The sequence below is a fragment of the Syzygium oleosum genome, unplaced genomic scaffold (genome assembly GCF_021117445.2).
Source record: "Syzygium oleosum isolate NSW1041296 unplaced genomic scaffold, Sole_v2.1 Sole_v2.01, whole genome shotgun sequence".
Classification (NCBI taxonomy): domain Eukaryota; kingdom Viridiplantae; phylum Streptophyta; class Magnoliopsida; order Myrtales; family Myrtaceae; genus Syzygium; species Syzygium oleosum.
Genome location: NW_026607485.1, coordinates 16,868,288 through 16,890,605, shown reverse-complemented (window position 1 = coordinate 16,890,605; position 22,318 = coordinate 16,868,288). Strand labels below are relative to the sequence as shown.

The 22,318-nt window shown below is 38.8% G+C and overlaps 2 protein-coding genes across 4 annotated transcripts; both read right to left on the bottom strand.

Moving 5' to 3' along the window:
• Positions 1–2,834: 2,834 nt before the first annotated feature.
• On the bottom strand, positions 2,835–8,355 carry LOC115681106 (uncharacterized). Its single transcript, XM_030604947.2, has 11 exons — positions 8,202–8,355; positions 7,953–8,036; positions 7,262–7,357; positions 7,084–7,159; positions 6,911–7,003; positions 6,684–6,766; positions 6,468–6,575; positions 6,150–6,287; positions 4,692–4,797; positions 3,408–3,616; positions 2,835–3,298 (listed from the first exon to the last, which is right to left on the bottom strand). The coding sequence occupies exons 1-11, from the start codon at positions 8,268–8,270 to the stop codon at positions 3,230–3,232; spliced, it is 1,131 nt and encodes a 376-aa protein (XP_030460807.1). The 5' UTR covers positions 8,271–8,355; the 3' UTR covers positions 2,835–3,229.
• A 1,745-nt stretch (positions 8,356–10,100) lies between these two features.
• Positions 10,101–17,223, bottom strand: LOC115681114 (glutamyl-tRNA(Gln) amidotransferase subunit B, chloroplastic/mitochondrial). 3 transcript variants are annotated; one of them, XM_056312110.1, is made up of 9 exons: positions 16,851–17,223; positions 14,957–15,608; positions 14,328–14,540; positions 13,399–13,539; positions 13,087–13,290; positions 12,366–12,563; positions 11,857–11,925; positions 10,773–10,889; positions 10,101–10,644 (listed from the first exon to the last, which is right to left on the bottom strand). In XM_056312110.1, the coding sequence occupies exons 2-9, from the start codon at positions 15,578–15,580 to the stop codon at positions 10,564–10,566; spliced, it is 1,647 nt and encodes a 548-aa protein (XP_056168085.1). In that variant the 5' UTR covers positions 15,581–15,608; positions 16,851–17,223; the 3' UTR covers positions 10,101–10,563. The 3 variants fall into 3 exon arrangements, 2 of the variants coding, with proteins under 2 accessions (XP_056168085.1, XP_056168083.1); XM_056312108.1 differs by lacking the exon at positions 16,851–17,223 and adding an exon at positions 16,647–16,834; XR_008816744.1 differs by lacking the exon at positions 16,851–17,223 and adding an exon at positions 16,647–16,833 and having other exon boundaries at positions 10,571–10,644; positions 10,773–10,895; positions 11,863–11,925.
• Between the last annotated feature and the right edge of the window lie 5,095 nt (positions 17,224–22,318).

The following is a 22,318-nucleotide window of genomic DNA, read 5'->3' as shown; positions in this document are numbered from 1 at the left end:
TACACCCATCAGCTGCCACGTGTCATTTAACTCGGCAATTTGACAATAAAATCTTAGAGAAACTAACGGATGATAAATTTGTCACAGGTATACCAGTTTAGGATTTTTTGTGGTATTAACTCATGTTTTTTTAGTGCCCCAGGTTGTATTTGAAACAGTTAATTGCCTATGCTTTTTATAAAATCTAGAATTAAGCAGTATTTCTAGTCCTTCTAATTGCTGTGGACATACATTTTGGTCTTTTCTTTTGCGCTAGAAATTAAGAGGGAGATGAGGTAAATCATAATCCTGGACTTACTAGCATTAAAACTTTTATATGAGTAAAGTCCGCCATGGGGTCGACGAATCGTAGTGCAAGGGTTCGTTGACAGCTCGGTACCATCTCTTAGTCCAGCGTGCTTGAGAAGATCATAACGCCTGAAGTTGCATGAGGGCTCTCATTTTGTTTAAGAAGTGTTTGACCAAAGCACTAAGAATAATTTATCGACCAAAGAGGATGACTGGAAATGGCAGCAGAGAGTTCCATTAGTTTATAACTCACACTGATGAGGTTGACAGTAAATCTTTGGGCATTACAATAAACATATACATAAACCTTTTGAGCTTTAGGGTGTAGATTGTAAGGTTTAGGGTTTAGGATGTAGGGTTAAAGATCTAGAGTGGGGCATAATGTCTAGGGTTTAGGGTTAATGGGGTAGGGTGTAGGCTTTAGAGTTTAGGGCTTAGAGCTTAAGGCTTAAGTCTTGTTTCCCTAAAATGGCCTTGTTTCTCTTTTTATTTCCAGGAATAAAAAAGTATATTCTTTTTTACTTCTTGTTTTTGTTCCAAATTCCCTAGCCACTGATATATTCCGGGGAATAAAAAAATTGACTAATGTATACAAACAAATTTATGTTCTTTTTCTGTTCCGAAGAACAAAGGAATAGGAAAACGAAGAAATTGAAATATTACCAAATAAACCCTAAAGTGCGCTAAAATGGGAAATTCTTTAAGTAAGAATATGTTTGGGATACTAGGATTAGTACATGAAATTGAAACCAAATGTGCAGAGCATTCATATGTACACAGCATTCCTTGCCAAAGAGTTAGGGGTGATTGGTTCCCGATCCGGTCTGGTCTCACCCCGGAACCGGGAACCAGACCGGAGGGACCGGTTCCCAATTTTCGGAACCGTGGACCGGACCGGAGGTACCTGGAACAGGACCAGACCGGACCAACTGGTCCAGTCCGGTCCCCAGGTGGTCCAATGGAACCAGTCGAGAAGGAGGCAGGGAGGTTTGTGCTGGTTTCTCTGAAGGATCACTACACGAAGAAGGCACACACGGGAAGACTCAGAACATTGCAGGGAGGTTTGTGCTGGTATCTCTGAAGGATTACTACACGAAGAAGGCGCTCACGGGAAGACTCAGAACATTGACGAAGGAAAACGTGCACAGAGAAGGCCTCAACTACTGCAATTCTCGCATTCAAAGAACGACTTGGACTGACATGGGGCTTTCTTCTCTCCTATTCTCAACAAAGAGAGTTCGTATGTTTCAGTTTCACTAATGGAAACGCCGAAAAGAAAAGCCCAGTAACTTTTCTTCCTTTTGCAGGTTCGAGGCTAACTCGTTGAAGGTGAATCCTCTCCGCGAAGGGGTAATCTTCGTCGTGCCAAAGCAATACGACCACGTTTGGACTACCCACAGCAACGCCAAACCCCTCGCCTGCAAATCGTTGCCGCTGTTAAACCCCCAATGACTTTGGCAATGTGACATTTAAAATATAAAATAAATAAATAAAAACAATCGGTCCAGGCAGTCCGGTTCCTCCCTTGGAACCGGGAACCGGACCGCCTGGACACCGGTTCCACTTTAAGGAACTGAGAATCGGACCGACACTCCCGGGAACCGGACTAAACTGGCTGGTCCGGTCTGGTCCAGGTGGTTCCCGGTCCTGTCTGGCCATCTTGCTCACCCCTACAAAGAGTAATATGCCCAATCTCCTGAATATGGTGGTCACGGATAGGTTCTATATAACAGGCAAACTCGCGTTAAACAACCCGAGACAAAAGTATGCATGTTCGGATGAAAATAGAAACTTTTGTTAGCCTCCTCCTGAGCCAAAGCATTCCTGAATACAGAGTTTTCCAGGCTCCAGATACCGAAGCTTAAGGTCTGTACATGAGAAATCCGTGTGAAGCGCTTTGCCTCATAGGAAAATCTTATGAATGCGACGACATGATGCTGTCTCCAAGCCCTCAACACGATCTCCGAGGTCATGTATGCTCCAACCGCAACGGTTATTAATTTCAGAAATGCTTCTGGGACTCCCAATTTGCTACAATTGTTGAGTGATGGTTCGCATGCTTTGGTATCATATGCGGCTGTAATCTGTACGTTCCTCCTGTCAAAAGTGTGTTGTTAAGAGGTGTCATTTGCTTGAACACAGACGTCATGTTTCGGCACCAAATTCCCACATCCACCATTTCAGCATGTAAATCTTATTGCATGTCCTTCAATGCCTGCTGGGAAGTTCAGTAGAACAGTAGCTCCAAATTGAGCCCCGTCACCGAGCGAGAGGCTTAAGGTCGATGGGGCTGTTCCATACAAAAGCATCAAAGGTCGTATTCTCGGAGCAACATACTACAGGACAGGACTGGTACGATGCACGATTCCTTGCATTGTATGGCTCGTCGGTGCATTTTTTGTGTCCACGGCAAACTACCCATAATTTGCAAGCATAATAGACTACACATTACTGCTCGTTAGATCAGATCGTGTCCCACATAAAAGCAGAACTCCTTGCAGAGATGTAGTTTCGGAGAAAAATCAGAGGTACGACGAAAAGAAGAATTACAGAACGGCCAAGCCCAGATTACTTCAGTCAGCATCAAATTCACATAATGGGTATTGAAGAGCACGCAATGTCAAACGACGATCATATACAACACAGACAACGAACACATGAACAATAATTGCTTTTCTCATGACTTTAAGGTAATCCCTAAACCTTCTGGGTCCAAAAAGAAAAGCCCCATTAGCTACAGAATGTCCACTCAGGACTAGGAGAAATAAGGAACCCCCTTCAATATGGGATATTAACGACTACGATGAGAAAGGGGTTCCCAATACAACATGATCGGACCGAGATTGCATGGCCCACATAAACAGGCCTGTCCTTGGCAGATTTAATAAGCTAATCTTCTCCAAGTCGGAAATATCCATGACTGTCTCTACTGCTCATTTGCTTAGTCAAGCTTGACATTCGAATACAGGAGGGTGTCCCTTGTTAGAGGCATGTTCAGAAGGAGATAGATCTGCACAGTATCACAAAGGAGAGTGTTGAACGGGCCTCCACAAAAAAAAAAAAAATAATGTTGCTTTCTTGCAATGAAAAGTACTGAACTTCAAAATGATGAATCTTACCCCCAAGAGAGTGGAAATAAGAAGAATAAGCCCAGTCACCCAGGCAAGAGTCAGTCTAACTAACACCACTCCAGCTTCAGTTGCATTTGCCAAGGCTTCAGTTTCTGCCAACCATCGCACTGATGACCGAGAAGTAAAAGTCACATCTACCAAAGAATCTGACTGGGAAGAGGCCGCATTGCCCAAAAGTATTACTCCAACAATTTGACCTGTCCATGGCAGTATGCATTGGGTATTTATGAACCAAAATTTGAAAAACATTTACATAACATCGGCTGCTCAACCCATCACCAGCGTGCGTAAGCAAACACAGTCATGCATGTCAGAATCACTATTGCCAATATGGAATGTGGAAATTCCATAATTGCCCGCTTGTTTGCACTTTTTCTAGATAAAAGAAACTTATTGACTGTCAAAACGTAAAATCTTATTTTAACTTTTTGGGTCAAAAAAACGTAAAATCTTATTCAATCTTTAAAATATACTGAAAACATGATATAAAAATCTCTACATATCTATATTAATACGTTTTGAAAGGTTTTAAAGTGTTTCTTGTTAAATAAATGTAAAAGTGCATGAGCCACAAGATTTGAGATAAATAAGTTAAAAACTAAAAGTCACTCCAGGTGGGAAAGTAAGATGAGAATGAATGAGTGCCTACTCAAGATTAATAGCAAGTTTGAAGTATCACTTCATTATCGTCGTTTTTCAGAAAAGGAAAATTCATTTTGGGCCATAGTTAACTAACTAGATCATGTATGCTTGGGGGTCACTGTACAGGAAGTGGATACACCACTTGTTGTGAAGTGATGCATTAGGGTAGGCTTAGCTAGTTCACTAAGTCAGGTCACGGTAGTTCATTTAAGCTGTTTTTGTTCAAAACACCACAACAATGACTACTTTTAATCAAATCAACTAATAGCATTAGCAATTCAACTTGTCTTCAATGATTACAAAAGCCTAAATTATGTTTGAATCGCAGAAGGTTTTCGTTTAGACAAACCTAGACTATGTTCGTGTTGATATTTTTTTAATCAAGAATACATGGTGGACTTGGTCCATACGCCAATTTTGGCCATCTATGTACCCAAAATCAATGATGATCCAGGATTGAGGTTTTCAAAGGCGTACAGAGACGCCAGTAACATTGTTTCAGACAGAGAAATATGCTAGCATCTGAGTAGACTGCTTGCTTACATGAAGTTTCTCATCACTTGACTTGTTATCACCAAATTGTTGGAGACTAGAGTCACCAAGTAAATTTTATAGGTAAGCAAAACTGACCTTTGTATGCTTCCTGCAAAAGATTATATGACTTGGACAAGGTAGCAAGCAATACAAGTAATCCTTGTTCAGCAACACCTTCAGTTTCATGCTCCTCTTTTAAGACCTGCACCAACAAGGGCGAAAAACCCGTGAGACGCTAATTACAAGAATAAACATCAGACGCATTACTTCATGGTGGACAGCTTCATTTCCCATTCTTCGGGCTTATTTCTGAAGTGCACGTGCGCGTGTGTGTGAAAGAAAGAGAGAGAGAGATTGGAGGGAGATGACTCAGTCACTCCATCATTCCTCAAAAGCCTAGGCCCAAATATAGTAAGTACAGAAATACACAAGCAGGCATTCTTAGGCATGAAGTTACATTGCCACATCATAAGCATGATAATAGAACAGCAGAAATGTTTAACAGACCTTTCTTCGTACATACTCTAAAGCATACTCAGTGGCAAACCCAAATTACACCTTATAAATGATGATGATGACAGGAAATCAATCTTTTATTAATCCCGGACAAAGCACCATCTTAAACCAAAGGGATAAGTGCACTGGAAGTCCTAAAACTTGTCACGAAAGTGCAATCGAATCCCAAAATTTTCAAAAAGTGCAATCAAGTCCTAAAACTTGTCACAAAAGTGCAATTAAGCCTTAAAACTTTCAAAAAGTGTAATAAACGAAAGGATATGATTGGACCAATTTGATAAATTTTAAGACTTAATTGAAATTTTTCAGAATTTTAGGACTCAATTGCACTTTTGTGACAAGTTTTACGACTTAATTGCATTTTTTGAAAGTTATAAGACTCAATAGCACTTTTGTGACAAGTTTTAGGGCTTTCAATACACTGATCCCTAAACCAAAACGAAACATTCTTACATCATTATTATAATAACCAACATATGAACAGGGAACACCCGGTAAAAAGTATCTAAAGAAATCACACTTTCGCATGATTATAACCGGAGGAATATCACCTTATACCATGCTCTAAAATAACAGCCAGCCAGTCTCATGAGAACCAAATACTGCCAGATCAGTAGCAAAACTGTAGATGCTTAAAAAGAATTGTGCTTCATTGCATCAATAAGAGTGCAGTTCAAGAACAGTATCACAATCCTAAAACAAGTTACCCAATGGCTAACTTCAAATTTAATGTTTGGATATTATACGTGTTACAAAACATCAGTTCATAAGTCACTTAAAAAAAACATATATCTAGGAATGAGGAGCCTCCCCTCAAAAAATGAGTCTTAACAAAGCCAAGTTCTCCACTGACATTCACTTTCAGCATATCTAAGTGCATCACTAACTCCATTTTTGACGTAATACCACACGTCAAGTAAGAACTAGCTTCCACTATGAAGCAATGCACCCTCATTATTAGCAGGCTTCTTGGCTTTTACAAACATTGTCTCGCAAATAATCTCAAAGAGAGAAGACATATCAGAAGTAAATTATTACCTTAATACCGTCGAAACAGCCTTTGATCAACTCGGCAGGTCTTCTTGTGCCTTGTGAAAAATCTTCATGCATATCAATGGCCCTTCTTACACCATGAACAAGAGACATAAGACTAGCTATGTATTTCCTATGTGCTTCCTGCAGGAAAAGAAAGAATGTAACCCTTGCAGATTAGAGAGCAGATTCTAGCGCAAAACCATAACTCACCAAAAAAAAGTGATTTAAGACGATAGATGACAGGTATTGTAAGGAATGCGACTTATAAAGCAATATTTAGAAATAGAGGCAATTTTAAATATTTGGATTCTGTAAAAAAACCTTTGACATATGAAGACTCATCTTCGCGCCGTTTCCTAGAGGGAAAGTCAACTCCCCTTTTAACGATTCTGACATATCGGTGACATAAGATCCACCCATCCAGGATGCCTAGACAGATACAGAGTTTAAATCATTCGTTAACATAATAGTGCAGAACAAAAAAAAGAAAGAAAAGAAAAGTAAAGCGAATACAGGGATTCTTAACTCCTAACTTACAAATTTGCCAATTTCATCATCGCTGAGAGATGCAAAATCAGATGCTGAGGACTCGTCAAGGGAAACTAACAATGCTTCTTCCTCTGCAGTAAAGTAAATAAATGATAATCCAAAAAACAACCAAGAGTACTTAGCAGGATGGCCTTATTCTTTTCTTCTTCTTTTTTTTTTTTTGTTCTTATTGCTTGGAAAAGTACCCTTATCCATTCTAAAAAAGAAATGGGTACCTGGGAGTCGAATTTCAGCTTTATCTGACCCGGAAATAACCTTGTCCGTGAAGGCATTTGTAAATAGATTGGATTTGAACAAGGGAAGAAGATCTACAAAGGAAACAGACATGTTATAGCCAAAAAAACACTCAAGACTACAGGTTACATGGAAAACGGACAGCCAACCAGACCTTCAACTCCTGTCACCTCCAAGACGAAAGCAGCACGAGGTCTATCGAACGGATTCGGCATGAGAACCTCATTCAACTATGAAGGTGTCAAAAATTAGTCAAAGACATTTCATTGAAAAGATTGACATCAAGAAAGAAGCTAAAATCATCATATTGTGAGAATGAGCAGAGAATAAACCTTGGAAGAACCAGTAGCTGAAAGCGAAACAGGGGGTGCCAAGCCAAGTAGTACTGACACTGCAGCACCAACTTCAGATGGCGACACTGATTCGAACTGCCAAAGGAGTAGGATATGTAGAGTCAAAGAAATGTATGCCAACATGTATATATCACAAAAGCTAATCAATTCCAGAAATAAAGCTAGATAATTGTCAATTTTAGTACAATTATGGATGGATAACTGATCAGCAACTGAATTATGTCGGACTCGCTAATTACTGGTAAATCACGAGTCACCGCTATCCAGATCAATGGCACGAGGGAGGGTTACAGGAAACTTACTACCCCAAAATCGTTCCGCAAATAAAGCTCAAAAATAAACAATATGGTCAGTTCACTTTTGACTTAACAATGACTCATCTCGAACAATTCCTTCGACCTCCATGCTATCGATTTCACTTACTTGTTCCTCCAACCTCTAGTAGAATCTTATGCACATAAATCCGATCAAGCAGATATTGATAGTTCATCAATTTGACGGAACGCCAATAGTTCTATTCCACTTCCCCTTTTCTCCCAGCAACCGAACAAAAGCTTAAACACTACGGAATTTCCGAGCACAACCAAGCTAAGAAATCGACATCGATGAAACCCAGCGGCAGCTAGACCTACTTCGCAAGCAATTTCATCTCGCTCTACCATTGGATTACCTCAGAAGCATCGTCAGGGGATCGATGGCGAAGATACTGGCGACTCGAGCTATCCACGAAGAAAACGGAACCGCCGGATTCAGCCTGGCGAAATCAACGATCTAATCAGCAACGCGAGCGCGTAGATCGATACGACGGCAGGCAAATCGAGAAGAGCACGAAAAAACACACGCCATCGGTCCCCGCGCGCGCGCGAGCGAATCGCCGGCGGCGGCGGCGACGACGAACGGATGCGGAACGGCGACGCACCTTTGCGATGAGGAGGAGGGAGGAAGAGATTGACAGGAGCAGAAGAGCGCTGCGAATTCGCATTTCCATCCTTTGATCTTCAACACGCAGAGAGAGAGAGAGAGAGGGATTCTGGTGAGGCGATCTCGTTTTGCTGGTTGAAGAAGGAGGAGGAGGAAGGAACGTCGTTTGGGGAGGAATTCGGTTGGGCTTGGACCGAATTGGGCCGGATGCTCCATAGGCCCAATTCATATTTGACTCAGAAACGTGCAAAAATATTAAAAAAGGTTAGTACCACGAAAAATGTCAAATAGAATTTTTTTACCACCAAAAAATCTAAAATGGCACATTTGTGACAAATTTACTCTCTGTTAAATTTTATCGTCAAATTACAGAGTTGAATGACACGTGGAAGTTTTTTTTTTTTGGACAAAAACACATGGAAGTTAACAAGATACCAATTTAGGGTTTTACTCTCCGTTTGCCAGTTTGTAATTTTTTGTGATATTAATCCAATTTAACGGAAACTAACGGAAGGTAAATTTGTCACAAATGTACCAGTTTTGGATTTTTAGTGATCAAAAAATTAATTTTTGATAAATTTGTTATAGATATACCAATTTTGAATTTTTCGTGATATTAACCCTATTTAAAACTCAAATAACATTGTTTTTATTCTCAAATTTTGGAAGAAGTCACGAGTAAAAGTGAGGGTAGCTCACAAACGTAGGCAAACTTCATTTCGAAAATTTTCCCAAAATCCAATCTTATTACACCGGTCAATGATCACGCTGATTATGCTATCCAAACACGGGCCCTTTCCTCAAAATAGGCCCGGCAGTTTCAGGACCGAACCAGTATAGAACCAGCCCTATATAATACCTTATTTTTTAGGAAAAAATTCACAAAAAAAAAATTAATTATACTCACTGTAACACATTTACCTTGAACTTTTTTCGTGACATCAAAACTCTCAAACTATGCCCACCGTGACACATTTACTTTAAACTTTTTTCATGTGACATAAAAAATCTCAAATTTGTACCTATGTGATAAGGTTCCGCTAGCTTTTTTTTAGCAAAAACTACGTCGTTTTTATCATGTCAACATTGTTTGCTTTCTGACGTTCAAGTAAGTAGATTTTTTCGGTTCTCATTGACAAAATGTTAATGGAGGGTAAATGTGTTACACTGGTACAAATTTGAAATTTTTTGTGTCACGGAAAAAATTTTATGGTAAATGTATCACAACGAACATAGTTTAGGTTTTTGGTGGCTTTTGCACTTTTTTTTTTTAAAAATAGAAGTGAGATACAATCCACGGCCTCCAGCTTGAAACAAGCGCATAAAGCCACTCAACTAATAAGACTTGACTTGTAGTATGTAAAAAAAAAATAATATATTGATTATTCATTTTTACAAAACAAACTCAATTCACCGTTAGATCGCGAATCGGCCTAGCATAAACCGGTTCCAAGTATAATCGGTATTCCAATTTTTCAGGATCGGGACCTATATGGTAGGTTCCGAGATTTGGTCCAAGAACCGACCCACCATGAAATGATCACCCCTAATACCATATGACCCACTTTATTAAGCGTGTCGTGTTTGTGTGGACAATTCGACATGTTTATTAAAGGTATCGTGTTTGGGTTACCCACATTGGCATTACACTATTTCAGCACAACACAATTAGCATGACGCCACATGCCAACACCTATATAGACATGGATTAACTTAATGCAGCAACGATTTCCATTATTTGTTGCAGAAGACAAGCCACTTCATTTTACAAGTTAAGATGCTGCTACTGCACACTAGGACAACCAAGTTTTGCAATGACAATGAGGACTGCCAACTGCGAATAACAATCTCCAAAATCTAACTACCGTTATTCCAAAATACAGGAGAAAGAACAGACGTTCAAACAAGAAATCAATAGAAACCATAAAATGGCAAATCTCAGAAATACATCTGTTAATCTTGGTTTTATTGAAAGGAAGATTATTGCAAAATAGATGTACAAAGAGTAAGAATTTTTGTCAACCTTCCCATTTGATGTTAACCAATCCTCTATAGGCTACCACCAAAAGAAGCAGCCAATAAAACAGAGAGAGAGAGAGAGAGAGAGGTTGACATTTGGCAGTACCTGCGGCCTTCCATCCTCTAAATGGCATACACTCGGCATTGCATGAAATATCTATGACTTCAGAAGCTTGCAGGCTACTGTTGTGGCCCATATGTAAGTAATCTTCGTAGAGATCTGAATTGATATCGCATTAGTAGCACAAAAAACCATCTGCAGCCAATGAGAATTGTCTCCCGACACCCATCATTCCAAGTGGGGCGAACAGCATAGATATCAACTCAATGACGAGAAATCATCAGCTCTTTGCATTTAATTTCTCAAGAAGAATCTTGTTTAGGAGTCCTGGGTTCGCTTTGCCCATTGAGGCTTTCATTACCTGCATATGGGAAGCTAGTCAGAATAATCTTGCCATTGATTGAGCAAACGAGAATTTCAACTGAAGAAGCAAATTGGACAAAACACAACAGTCGAGCTTCTTTTCCTGGGCAGCGAACTGTCTTATACCTGGCCGGCAAAATAGCCTTGAAGCTTAGTTTTGCCTCCACGATACTGTTCCAATTGCTTCGGGTTATCCAAAAGCACTTTGTCCACCATCTTCTCAATTTCAGCTGGATCGATGATCTGTTACTATACACAGTGAGTGAAACATCCGAGGGGATAATGACACCAACTCCAGCACAAAATATTTTAACATGCATAGTTCTGGTAATAAGATTCATGGAGAACTATATCTGACGACAAGCATCTCAATATGGCAATGGATGGGTTGCCCAGTGACCAGGATTATCACTTACCAATGAAAGTCGAATATTACATGTGACACACGATACACCAAAAAGAAATTCCAGAAACTAGTCGCAAATTTTGTATAAAGGAAGACTAAAAGAAAGTGCAGAGAAGCAGCTGATTCTTGGATGATTGAGAAGGCTCCTATGCAATACCATGTCATCTCTCAGGGAGCACTAACTACTTTTAAAAGCCATCGAAGATGCATTCTAAGATTTACTTTTTACACTGATGCTTAGTTGTTACAGATAGAATGAACTTTGTGCAGATTATCAAAGACCAAAAATGAATCAATATAGAAGAGAAGCACGGTAAGAACCGTGAATGCTATCAACAGCAAACTAAATTAACTCATCCAAATCACAATGGCACAGAGAGTTTCAGTTGCAGTAAATGTCACAAACTGTTCAATTCCAAGACATGCAAAACTCCAGATACTGATTCAAGAAACACAAAGGCAAAACTATTGACAAGACTGGTTGATCTCTCCACCAAATTCACCACATATACCTATAGAATATACAACTATATGGGTACCTATACACACACAGCGAAGCACACGCATGTATTGACAACTACACATGCCTGCCTGCACCCACATCCACGCGTACACAGACAGAAACCATTGGCACATAAGCATGCTTGCATTTCCTGTTCAGAATACCCGGTTTAATATGAGTGGCTTAGTTTGTTACTTTGTACCACAGCCTCAATTACAGATTTATTCCTAAGGTCATTTTAACCCTAGTTCTGAATCTGTTCAACGAGACCCAAGATCTTAACAGTAGAGAAAAGAACTTGCCTGGACTAGGTCCTTTTCTTCAATCATTCCCTTCACTGTTCCACCTTTAGCCATTAGTTCAAACAATATCTGCACCAAAATGAATGATAATAGCAACATTGAGATCTGTTCTTCAAGAAAAACTCATACAGCCCAACCCTTCCATTGATCAGGAAAGACAGAATCCTTAACAATCAAAAGACGGATCTGTCCAACAAAACTAACATAACATTTACAAACAAAAATGGTACTCATATTCAGTTCTACTAGTCAAAGAAAATAGTAAATCCCCCTCCCACACATCCCCAAAATTTAATAGTTAAAAATAACAGGAAAAATCGTGATCACATTAGGTAGAAAGATCCAACCACAATTGTAGCAAGACCCCCATATATTTGACACAAGAAATCGGTCTACTGACGCAACGAGTTGCACAAGTACAAGTCCCAGAACACAATAACTATCAGCTGCAGAATTAGTTAAGAAATAGTACCAGAATTGGAAAGCATATATTTGAGAGCATGTATTACCTCTTTACCTATCTTCCCACTAATAGTCCCTCCTTTAATAGAAGCTATCAGCTCTGCCAACTCTTGAGGCGTAAGTTTAATCTCATCGATGGACAACTTTTCATTTTTCATATAGGCAGCAATATCGCCCATTATCCAGTTGGCTGCCAGCTTCACATCAGCGCCCTTTGCAATAGTTGCATCAAAAAACTCAGCTACCTTCACCAGTGAAAAGGCAAAACAAATGTCAGAGAGAGTTTAGACTAGCAAACACTAGTTCCACTCAAGGTCAGTAACCAGTGATCATACCATGAATTGGAAATACAAAAGCGGACACATTGCATGCAGAGACTATGATTCGAGGTCAGTAACCAATGTGTGTTCTATCCTTCCTCAATATCTTTCAGAAAATATTAGCCTTCAGTATGAAGTATGAGATACTGGTAAAAGATTTGGAAGTCACAGTCGAGAAAATTTAGCTCGTTAATGCTAGGGTGGAGTCCTAGCAATAAATGAAAGAACTCACACCATCAAATTTTGTTTTTTTTCCTTTTATTAAGTCAGTCTGATTTGGAAATAGTGTTTCTGCCTTAGCCACTGGCTTCCATTTCATTCTTTCTACACTGGTATATTTTTTCCTTAGGCAGCTCACACGAGGTGTCGGGTTTTAGGAAAGAATTGCATTAAAACATGCCACGATAAGTAAGACCCTTCATGACTGCATTAGAAAGCAAGAACTTACGTTCACATCGTTCGCAAGGAAAAGGACGTCTTGCATGCTGAGTCCCATCTTTTCATACCTTCTGCGCTTCACTTCTGGAAGTTCGGGCAAAGAATTACGAATGCTATCAACGTAATCTTTAGCAAGAGTAACCCCAGGCAGGTCTGGCTCTGGAAAATATCGGTAATCTGAAAGTCCTTCCTTTTTCCTCATTGTAACTGTTTTCTAGACAAAGCCCGAGAAGTAAGTGCAGGATATGAAGGATAGAAATCACCAATGTTGAGTGCGTATACTGAATTGTCAGCTTGTAAATGAAAGAGCATAATGGTGAACCTGAGAGCCTTCTTCCCAAAGACGAGTTTCCTGCACAATCTGATCATCCTGACCTTCGCTTACGAGAAGAACCTGCCTTGCAATCTCAAAGTCGATGGCCCTATTCACTGAAGCAAAGGAATTCAGATTCTTTATCTCGACCTGCCAAAATAAATAAAATCAAAAACCACTTTAGCAATAAACTGTATTCATTACTTAAGAAAAAGCGACCTCAATCCTGCTATTTAATGCTCTATTCCTGATCACCGTATTATAAGCGGATGTAATAGATTTACTCATGCATGATAACAAATGAAAAGATACACAAGCAGTGATAAGCAGCTGAAGAGATGATCTCTGATAGTATTTTTCTTGTTCATTGATTGTAACAGGTATAATTTCCAGCCCATACTTTTTTTGTTCTTTTGACAATCCTGCATCAGGAATAACAGGAAGAGCTGCTGTCCACCAAATCACCACGGGTAGTGATCTCGAGCAGGACTTTAACATTCGAATTTCGATTTAGAATGTATATTGCTCTCTTAGGCTCCAATATATCCACTTAATAATTAGGCCTAACCAATTACAGGAAAAGAAGTGAAAAAGATGAAAGTGCTCTTAAGAGGGAAGTAGCACAACGAAATCACTTCCTTTATATTACTTAACACGCGTCAGAAAAATTCCTATTATCAGCTCACCCACAGAAAAATAACCAAAGAATACTTCTACCCCGCTATCACATAAACATATAATAGTCTCATTGAAAAATCATATCTTAAAATGAAACATTGCACCAAATACAAGGATAGGCCAATCATACATGCAAGTCTGAAAACCTAATAACAATATAAAATATATGCATTCGGAAGTTTAAATGTGTATAATCAATCTTGTACTCAAATTGATCGATCATGAGTCACAAAATTACAGATAGGAAAGAATATTTTTACCTTTGTGCCAAATTTCACTTGCCCAGTAGGCCGAACAGATATGTTAACGTCGCAACGCAGAGAACCTTCTTGCATATTGCCATTACTGATGCCGAGATACCGAACCAACCTCTGAATTTCTGCAGCATACTCTGCCGCTTCAATACCGTTTCGCATATCAGGCTCAGAGACGATTTCAAGCAATGGTACTCCTGCTCTATTTAAATCAACCTGCATGCAAGACCAATATCAGTTAGCATAAATACCACCAACTCATCAAACAACATCCAGAAGAACAAATAGCCCTGGGCAACAAAATAGCTGTATCTGAGTAGAATACTGTGCATAAATGAGTTACAAAACAATTATCACCATACTGCCAACCAAAGGGGGTTAAAATGTTTTCCACTTGAAAATAAACCAAATTTATGAACCATGACTTAAGTAATTGCACTCATATCGCCAACCAAAAGGGGTCAAAATGTTCTCCACTCTTAAATAAACCAAATATGAACCATGACTTAAGTAATTGAATCTCACAGGCATGATAAACACTTGGCTAGACAAATTTTGGGAGAAGAGGTATTCAAAATTACAGAAACAGCAAGGCTTATGATTAAAAAGTACAAAAAGAGTTAAGTAATTTCCTGAGAATAACTCCCATTTCCAGAGTGAAGTAGCTTTCCTGCATCCTCTTCCATATGAACCCTAGTTATGCCAAACCTCCTATGTCCACCACCAAATTCCACTGGGAGATCCAGATCTATATGACCACCATAAGCAATCGGGACATCAAACTGGGATATTTGGTAACCTTTTGGGAGATCTGGATAGAAGTACTGCTTCCTGTCAAACTTTGATTTTAAGTTCAACTTGCAATTGAGAGCGAGACCCAATTTCACGGCACATTCAATAACCTTTGAGTTCAGAACCGGCAATGCACCAGGCAAACCCATGCATACAGGGCAGATATTGGTGTTTGGTTGAGACCCGTAATTGTAAGGGCAACTACAGAAGGCCTTGGTAAGTGTTGAGAGCTGTACATGAGTCTCTATTCCAATTACTGCTTCATAGTCTTTTAGTATATCATCAAGTCCTTTCTTCTTTCTGTGTGGGGAGATTTTGATTTGTGTCGACTGGCTTCCTTGTGTTGCTGTTTGAGCTTCTGTAGTGCTCATTGTGCAATAGAATATGTGACTCTTCCTTCTCAAGAATGCAGCATAATTCAGCAATGGAGGATACGTCAGGACCCCTCTGCATAATAACGAAGCCATACTGACAGATAGATGTCGCAATGTTGAGCTGCCAAAGAGCCACGCCAGCAAGAAAAATGAAGCAAATTTACAACAGTCAGCAAAATCGACAACTTGAATGAGTCCATAACCTAAACAAACCCCCCAAACCACCCCACGAAAGAAAAAAGAAAACTCGTTACTGATGGTAATCAAATACTCTAAAAGGTAAGCTCCAACTAATTTGCATATCCGACAAAGTTATATCATGTCTACACAGTTTCAAACTTTCAAACCAGCATATTTACAGTTCAAGAAATGTTATATGGGAGAACAGACCGGCAGAATGATATTGATCAAATCAACCAAATGAGATCCCTGAACTGCCATGATGTCAAACAAAGGAGAAGCCAACTTGGCAAAAACAACCAAGCTACTATAGATGCTCGATAAAACATGTAGGCAGTACCAAAGTCCAGTTCCATCAAGTCAACAGTAATCACATTTATCACAACCCCACGCAAGCGACTGGGTTGTAGATATTTCAGCTAGATTACAAGTCAAAAAGCACACAATCATCGGTCACAAATTAGCCAATGATCTGGTCCAGAATCCAAACACTACCACAGTTAATGGCCTTTCGACGCTATCTTTATTCAAAATCTATCCCAAGAGTTAAAAGATTGCCCGCATTGGAGAGAATCTGCCAACTAACCCGCAAAGTTCGTATTTTTCATTCAAAAAAGTCCATGCCACAGCATCAAACCAGAGATTCACCATAAGCTATACACGTGACAGTGCACTGGGACTGTACAATTACCAGTACCAACACCATTGAGGCTATGTTCGATCCGCGGTTGTGGAATCAAGAAAGGAAATCCAATTCCAAGAAATCAAATTCCTTAAAATAATTTTTCATTCTATTGTTTGGTTCATCTTTAAGAATCAAGGGAAACTGTTCATTGTTAATTCCAAAAGAAGCTAAAACAACGGGAAAATGGAGCTTAATTAGTTTGATACTAAACGGGTCATAATAAAAAACAAATCGATAAAACATAAGGTGGTGAAACGTATTTGATGCCCGCAAAAAAGCTTATCCAGAGCTCACATGAACATTTAAACAAACACATCATTTGCGTGCCGCAAAATCTCCCCGTGCCCAAGAAAGAGCAAGTCTAGCCTTTCGCACTAGCATTCTAACAAATTCACTTCAACGGAACGGCAGTAACTCGGCTCGAGTTCACAGCCTAAACTTCATATCCCGACTCCAACGTGAATTGCTGTTCGAGACGCAGAAACAAATGGAGGGTACCTGGAAAAGAGCAAGAGCTGTGCGTTCGTGACTCGTGAGAGTTCCAGAGCCAACGACAGTCCAACGTTGGTGATAAGGCTCGGCTATGACTTGGGACAGAGCACGCGCTTGAACGAAACCATCAATCGGATCTTGGGCAAAATGAAATCTTTTGGGCTTTGTTCTTTGTGGGGGGCTAGAACAACACCCCCAAGTTCCAAACTTTCCTTCGGAAGGCGATGCAAAGGTTATGGTCGGTGTTTGGGCCGGACCGGCCAGTTCGATTGAACATCGGTATTGATCAAAAAAACCAGTCTTTGCAAAACTCAGATTTTGTGCTTCTCGAACTGAGAAGGTCACTGCGGCCCTACTGGTGAAGGGATTGGAGGGGATGGGGACGCTAGTATCATAGGTGCGGGGCAGAGCAAAAGTCAGAAAGTAAGGAGCGTTAGAAATTAGATTTTAAAAAAAAAAAACCGAAAAGGTCAAGAAAAGTTATTTAAACAAAGGGATATTGAGGGAAAGAAAATTAATGACCAGAAAACGGAAGTATTGTAACTATGACAGGGATATAATTGCTAACATTAGCATGAGGCCAACTGTCATAAGCGGCGGGTTTATGTAATCGGATCATTCAGACTGAGAAGTCTACCCAAATAAAGTTGAGACTGAACATACATTTAAGATTTTTGGAAAAATCATGTAAGAACATGCTGTGAATGCTTAACTTAATTTAGTGTCAGATACATGTTAATGCTAATATTTTACTTATTTCGCATGTCAAAGGACATATGTAAAGAGTAACGGCAGATATACTAAGAAACTTTATCGAAATTTGTATAGTAATGGATGTGGTGGGATTTGATGGATGCTTTAGAAAAGTTTATTCTACAGACGACGCGGTGGACTAGTTATGCATGTTGACCACATATATCATGCCGCATCATTCATGGATCGAAGTTTACGAATCTTTTCGGTATCCTTTAGAATTGCACTTACTCGAATACATATAAAATTAGGATTGTAAGGTTGATGCGTTTTTTTACGGGGCCAGTATGCCTTGTTTGTAAAAGTTTCGGGTTAACATTAGAAGGTATGCGATTAGGAACGAATCAAATTTAGGGTTAATACCGAAAAAAACCTCAAACCGATACACCCCTGACAAATTTACCATCCGTTAGATTTCATTAAATTTTACTGTCAAATTACTGAGTTGGATGACACGTAGCAGTTGAAAACATAGTAGTTGACAGGTTTATCACACAAATTTACCAATTTATGATTTTTGTGTTATTAATCTAATTTAACAGAGGGTATATTTATCTCAGGTGTATCAGTTTGGGATTTTTTGTGGTAAAAAGATTAGTTTTTGGTAAATATACCACAAGTGTTTTAATTTGGGGTTTTTCGTGATATTAATCCTAATAATTTACGGAACAAGGGTCAAAATCGTAAGACTTCTAGAGTATAAGGATCATGTTGATAATACTAGTAACCATTTTTGGATCTGTTCTTCTATTTCCACCGAACCAAACAAGATAGAATCCTAAGACGACTGGGGGTAAAATCGTAAATTTGATTCTCTCTCTCTCTCTCTCTCTCTCTCTCTCTGTCTGATTTGTGGATAAGGTGAACTTTTCCGTGCTGTGAGGCGAGAAGATTCGTACCGTTAGGGGCGTTGGTCGGACCCAAAAGCGAACTGACCGTACGCACGTGCATACCACGTGGTACCCGCGACACGCGTCTTTCCACTGTTTCTGATGCTTTCTCCCTTTGACGGTGACGGCCGAAGAAATTATTGATCGGATCTTCATCACGTTTTTGGATTAATGCTGTGAAAAACTTTAAATTCATATATTTATAATAAATTTACCTCTAAATTAATTTTTTCATCATTAAAAATCCAAATTAGTATACATATAATAAATTTACCACAAACTAATTTTTTGATCATCAAAAATCTTAAACTGATACTTTTGTGACAAATTTACCATCTGTTAATTTTCGTTAAATTAAATTAATACCATTAAAAATCACAAACTGGTACACATGTAACAAACGGAGGGTAAAACCCTAAATTGGTACACCCGTCAACAGCCACATGTCACCCAACTTAGCAATTTGATTTAACAGAAACTAACGGGGGTAAATTTGTTGCAAATATACCAGTTTGAGGGTTAGTTTAGGTAAATTTATCATAAATGTATCAGTTTACATTTTTTCGTGATATTAACCTTTGCGTTTTTTATGTCATAGGTTGAGTGGTATATGGATATGATGTTATTACATGGATCGAGCGTTTATGAAAAAATTCATTTTTTCTTGGGCTAATAGTTTATAAAGAAATATTTCAAAAAATCGGCTAAATCCCAGATCTGATGTGATCAGCCAACCGAAATATTGGTACGAAAATTTATAAGAGACCTATCCTAGTTAATGGTGCTTTTGAATTTTCAAAAGCCTTGCATTTGATTAGATTTGGCTTATTTTGTACTGTTATCACGTGGTAGCACGTCATGTATTAAATTTTTGGACTCGTGGCTAGTGGCAGGCTTGGCGTGGCTAGTGGCAGGCCTGGCGATTCAAGAGGGTAAAAAAAACAAGGTTAGTATCATGAAAAATCTCAAACTGATATACGTGATAAATTTACCCTATGTTAATTTTCGTTAAATTTTAACGTCAAATTGCTGAGCCGGCTGACACGTGGCAGTTGACGGGTGTACCGGTTTGAGGTTTTACCCTTAGTTTGTTACAGGTGTACCGGGTTGTGATTTTTCATAGTATTAATCTAATTTAACGGAGACTAACGGAGGATAAATTTGTCATGAACGTACAAATTTGGGATTTTTGATAGTCAAAAAATTAGTTTGGAAAAAATTTATAACGAGCGTACTAATTTAGGGTTTTTGGTGTTCAAAAATTTTAGTTCGGGTCAATTTGTCATAAATAACTGGAGATTTTTCGTAATATTAACCAAAAAAAAATTTCCATGCATGGAGATACACAAACCAATCCACAAGCGGGCCCACCTAACTACACTTTGTACTTGTAGCCTCTTTTCGTTAATCATAGTGATTTACAGGACGGTAATTTGAAAAATTCCTTGAAAGATTGACTATTTCTAAAAAAAGGTTGACCATCAAGGATTGTTAAATTTTTACTGCACCATCATTCGTCCCTGTTCTTTTCGGCAACACATGCCAATATGTTTAATCATAACTAGGTTAATCGTTATTTCTAAAAATAGCGAAGTGCTTTTTTCAATTGTTTTTTCTACCCACACTCTTTACCTCACGGCTTATGATGTTTTTTTTTAGTATTAATGCCACAAAAAACCCCAAACTGGTACACTTGTAACAAATTTTGCCCCAAACTAATTTTTTGACCATCAAAAACCCCAATCCGGTACATCTGTGATAAATTTATCCTCAATTAATTTTCATTAAAATTTACTATCAAATTACTAAGTTTAATGACACGTGACAGCTGAAGGGTGTACCAGTTTGGGGTTTTACCCCTCCGTTTGTCACAGGTTTACCAATTTGTGATTTTTCATGGTATTAAGTCAATTTAACGGATGGTAAATTCGTCACAAGTATACCAGTTTAGGGTTTTTGGTGGTCAAAAAATTAGTTTTGGATAAATTTGTCACGGATGTACCAGTTTGGGGTTTTTAATGATCAAAAAATTAGTTTTTGATAAATTTATCATGGTGTACCAATTTGGAGTTTTCTGTGGTCAAAAAACTAGTTTGGAATAAATTTATCACGGATGTACCGGTTTGAAATTTTTAGTGGCCAAAAAATTAGTTTTTGATAAATTTATCATCGGTGTATCAATTTGGGGGTTTTTCGTGGTATTAACCCAAGTTTTAAAAGCACTTCTTCGCGTTTTAAAATCACTAAATAATTTTTTTTAAAAAGGATAAGAGCACCTCCCTTTGCGCACCTAATATTTAGCTGTGACGGTCCAATTATTGATTGACCCAAATGGAATCACTAAACTAAAGGGCATGTCCATCAATCACTCCGCGGACATGCACCTTTGCATAAGAAAGAAATTTGTCGAAAACTCAGAAAATAAATAAAACATTTTTTTATCAGAGAAAATAAATAAAAAAATCAGAAAAAGCAAAACAAAAAAAGGAGAAAAAAAAAGAAGGAAAAAAGCGATGAAAGTGGAAAGCCAGAGAGAAGAGAGAGCTCGAAAAAGACTTGGTGCGTCCGTCCTCCTTAATGAGCGGTGAGGTGACCAACAAACAACCGCCAGCGCTGCAGCACGTGACCCTCGCCCCCCCGCACGTGCGGTCGGCGATTGCAGCCTCTTTCGATTGATGATTGGCGGAGACTGGGACCCACCTCCTTAGCTGTCACCGGGACCAAAGGCAACCACGGTGTCGGTCAACGCGAGGGGAAGAGGAGAGGGAAAAATTTAGCAAAAGTACGTTCGACGTACACTTGACCGTTGGATCAATCGGGCCTTTGAATGAACCGGGTTGGATCGAAATCTTGAACTCCCGATTACAGAAGTCGCCTTTCAAACGCATCATTCATGGGAAAAAAAATGGCAATGTCTCGCAACGGCGTCAGCCATTCATCCTACGAGCTTTCCAATCTTGGAATGGCGAGATCTTAATTTATTTACCTTTGACGGGATGGAAAGTTATTGCTATAAGAAACGAGAAAACCTCTCATTTAGTCAGAAGAGTGCCTTCATAACTATTGGATATGGGGAATTATCAAGTCCAATTTGGTGCAATGAAATTGATCCCTCTTTTCGAATTTTTTTGTATATCAATTTAGGGATACATGTAAACTCATACAGACTAAGGAGATAAAGCAATGATTGATAACGAGTATGAAATGATGATATATATATATATAAAAAATGAATATACCATTTCATACTAATGAAAGAAATTTTGTTTAACCTTAAGATTTGTATGAAATTGATACATATTTTTTTTGCGTGGCGATTGGTGATTGCACTCAATAAAATGACAGAGTGTCCCCCCTCTATTTTTTTAATTCGATTTGCTTGGTCATTTACTCCCTTTTTTTTCAATTATGTGAAATCAAGTGCATTGAATCGTACGGAGGATCACCCTTCATAGAAACAGCTCAATAGCAAATTAATAGAAGAGATCCGAGTGTTTTTTTTTTTTTAGGTTTGCCCTACTCTAACTTTCAATTCACTCTCAGATTTTTACTCTGCCTCCCTGTAAAGCGTGGGAGTCGAAATCCACATTTGAAACTATACGTTCCCACTCCTAAACCCCCCTCTCAAGATCTAAGTTGAAAAGAGCACTTTTTCATGGGGCCATCAATTTCTCAAATTAATGAATTTTCCAAAATTTTAAAAAAAAAAAGAGAGAGAAAAAGAAAATAGATATGTTTTCGATTAATGATCATAATTTTATTCCTATCGAAAGAACGCGGTCACAGCTGGAGTAACTGATAAGTTTTTGTCTTCTGCAAGGAGTGGGTCCT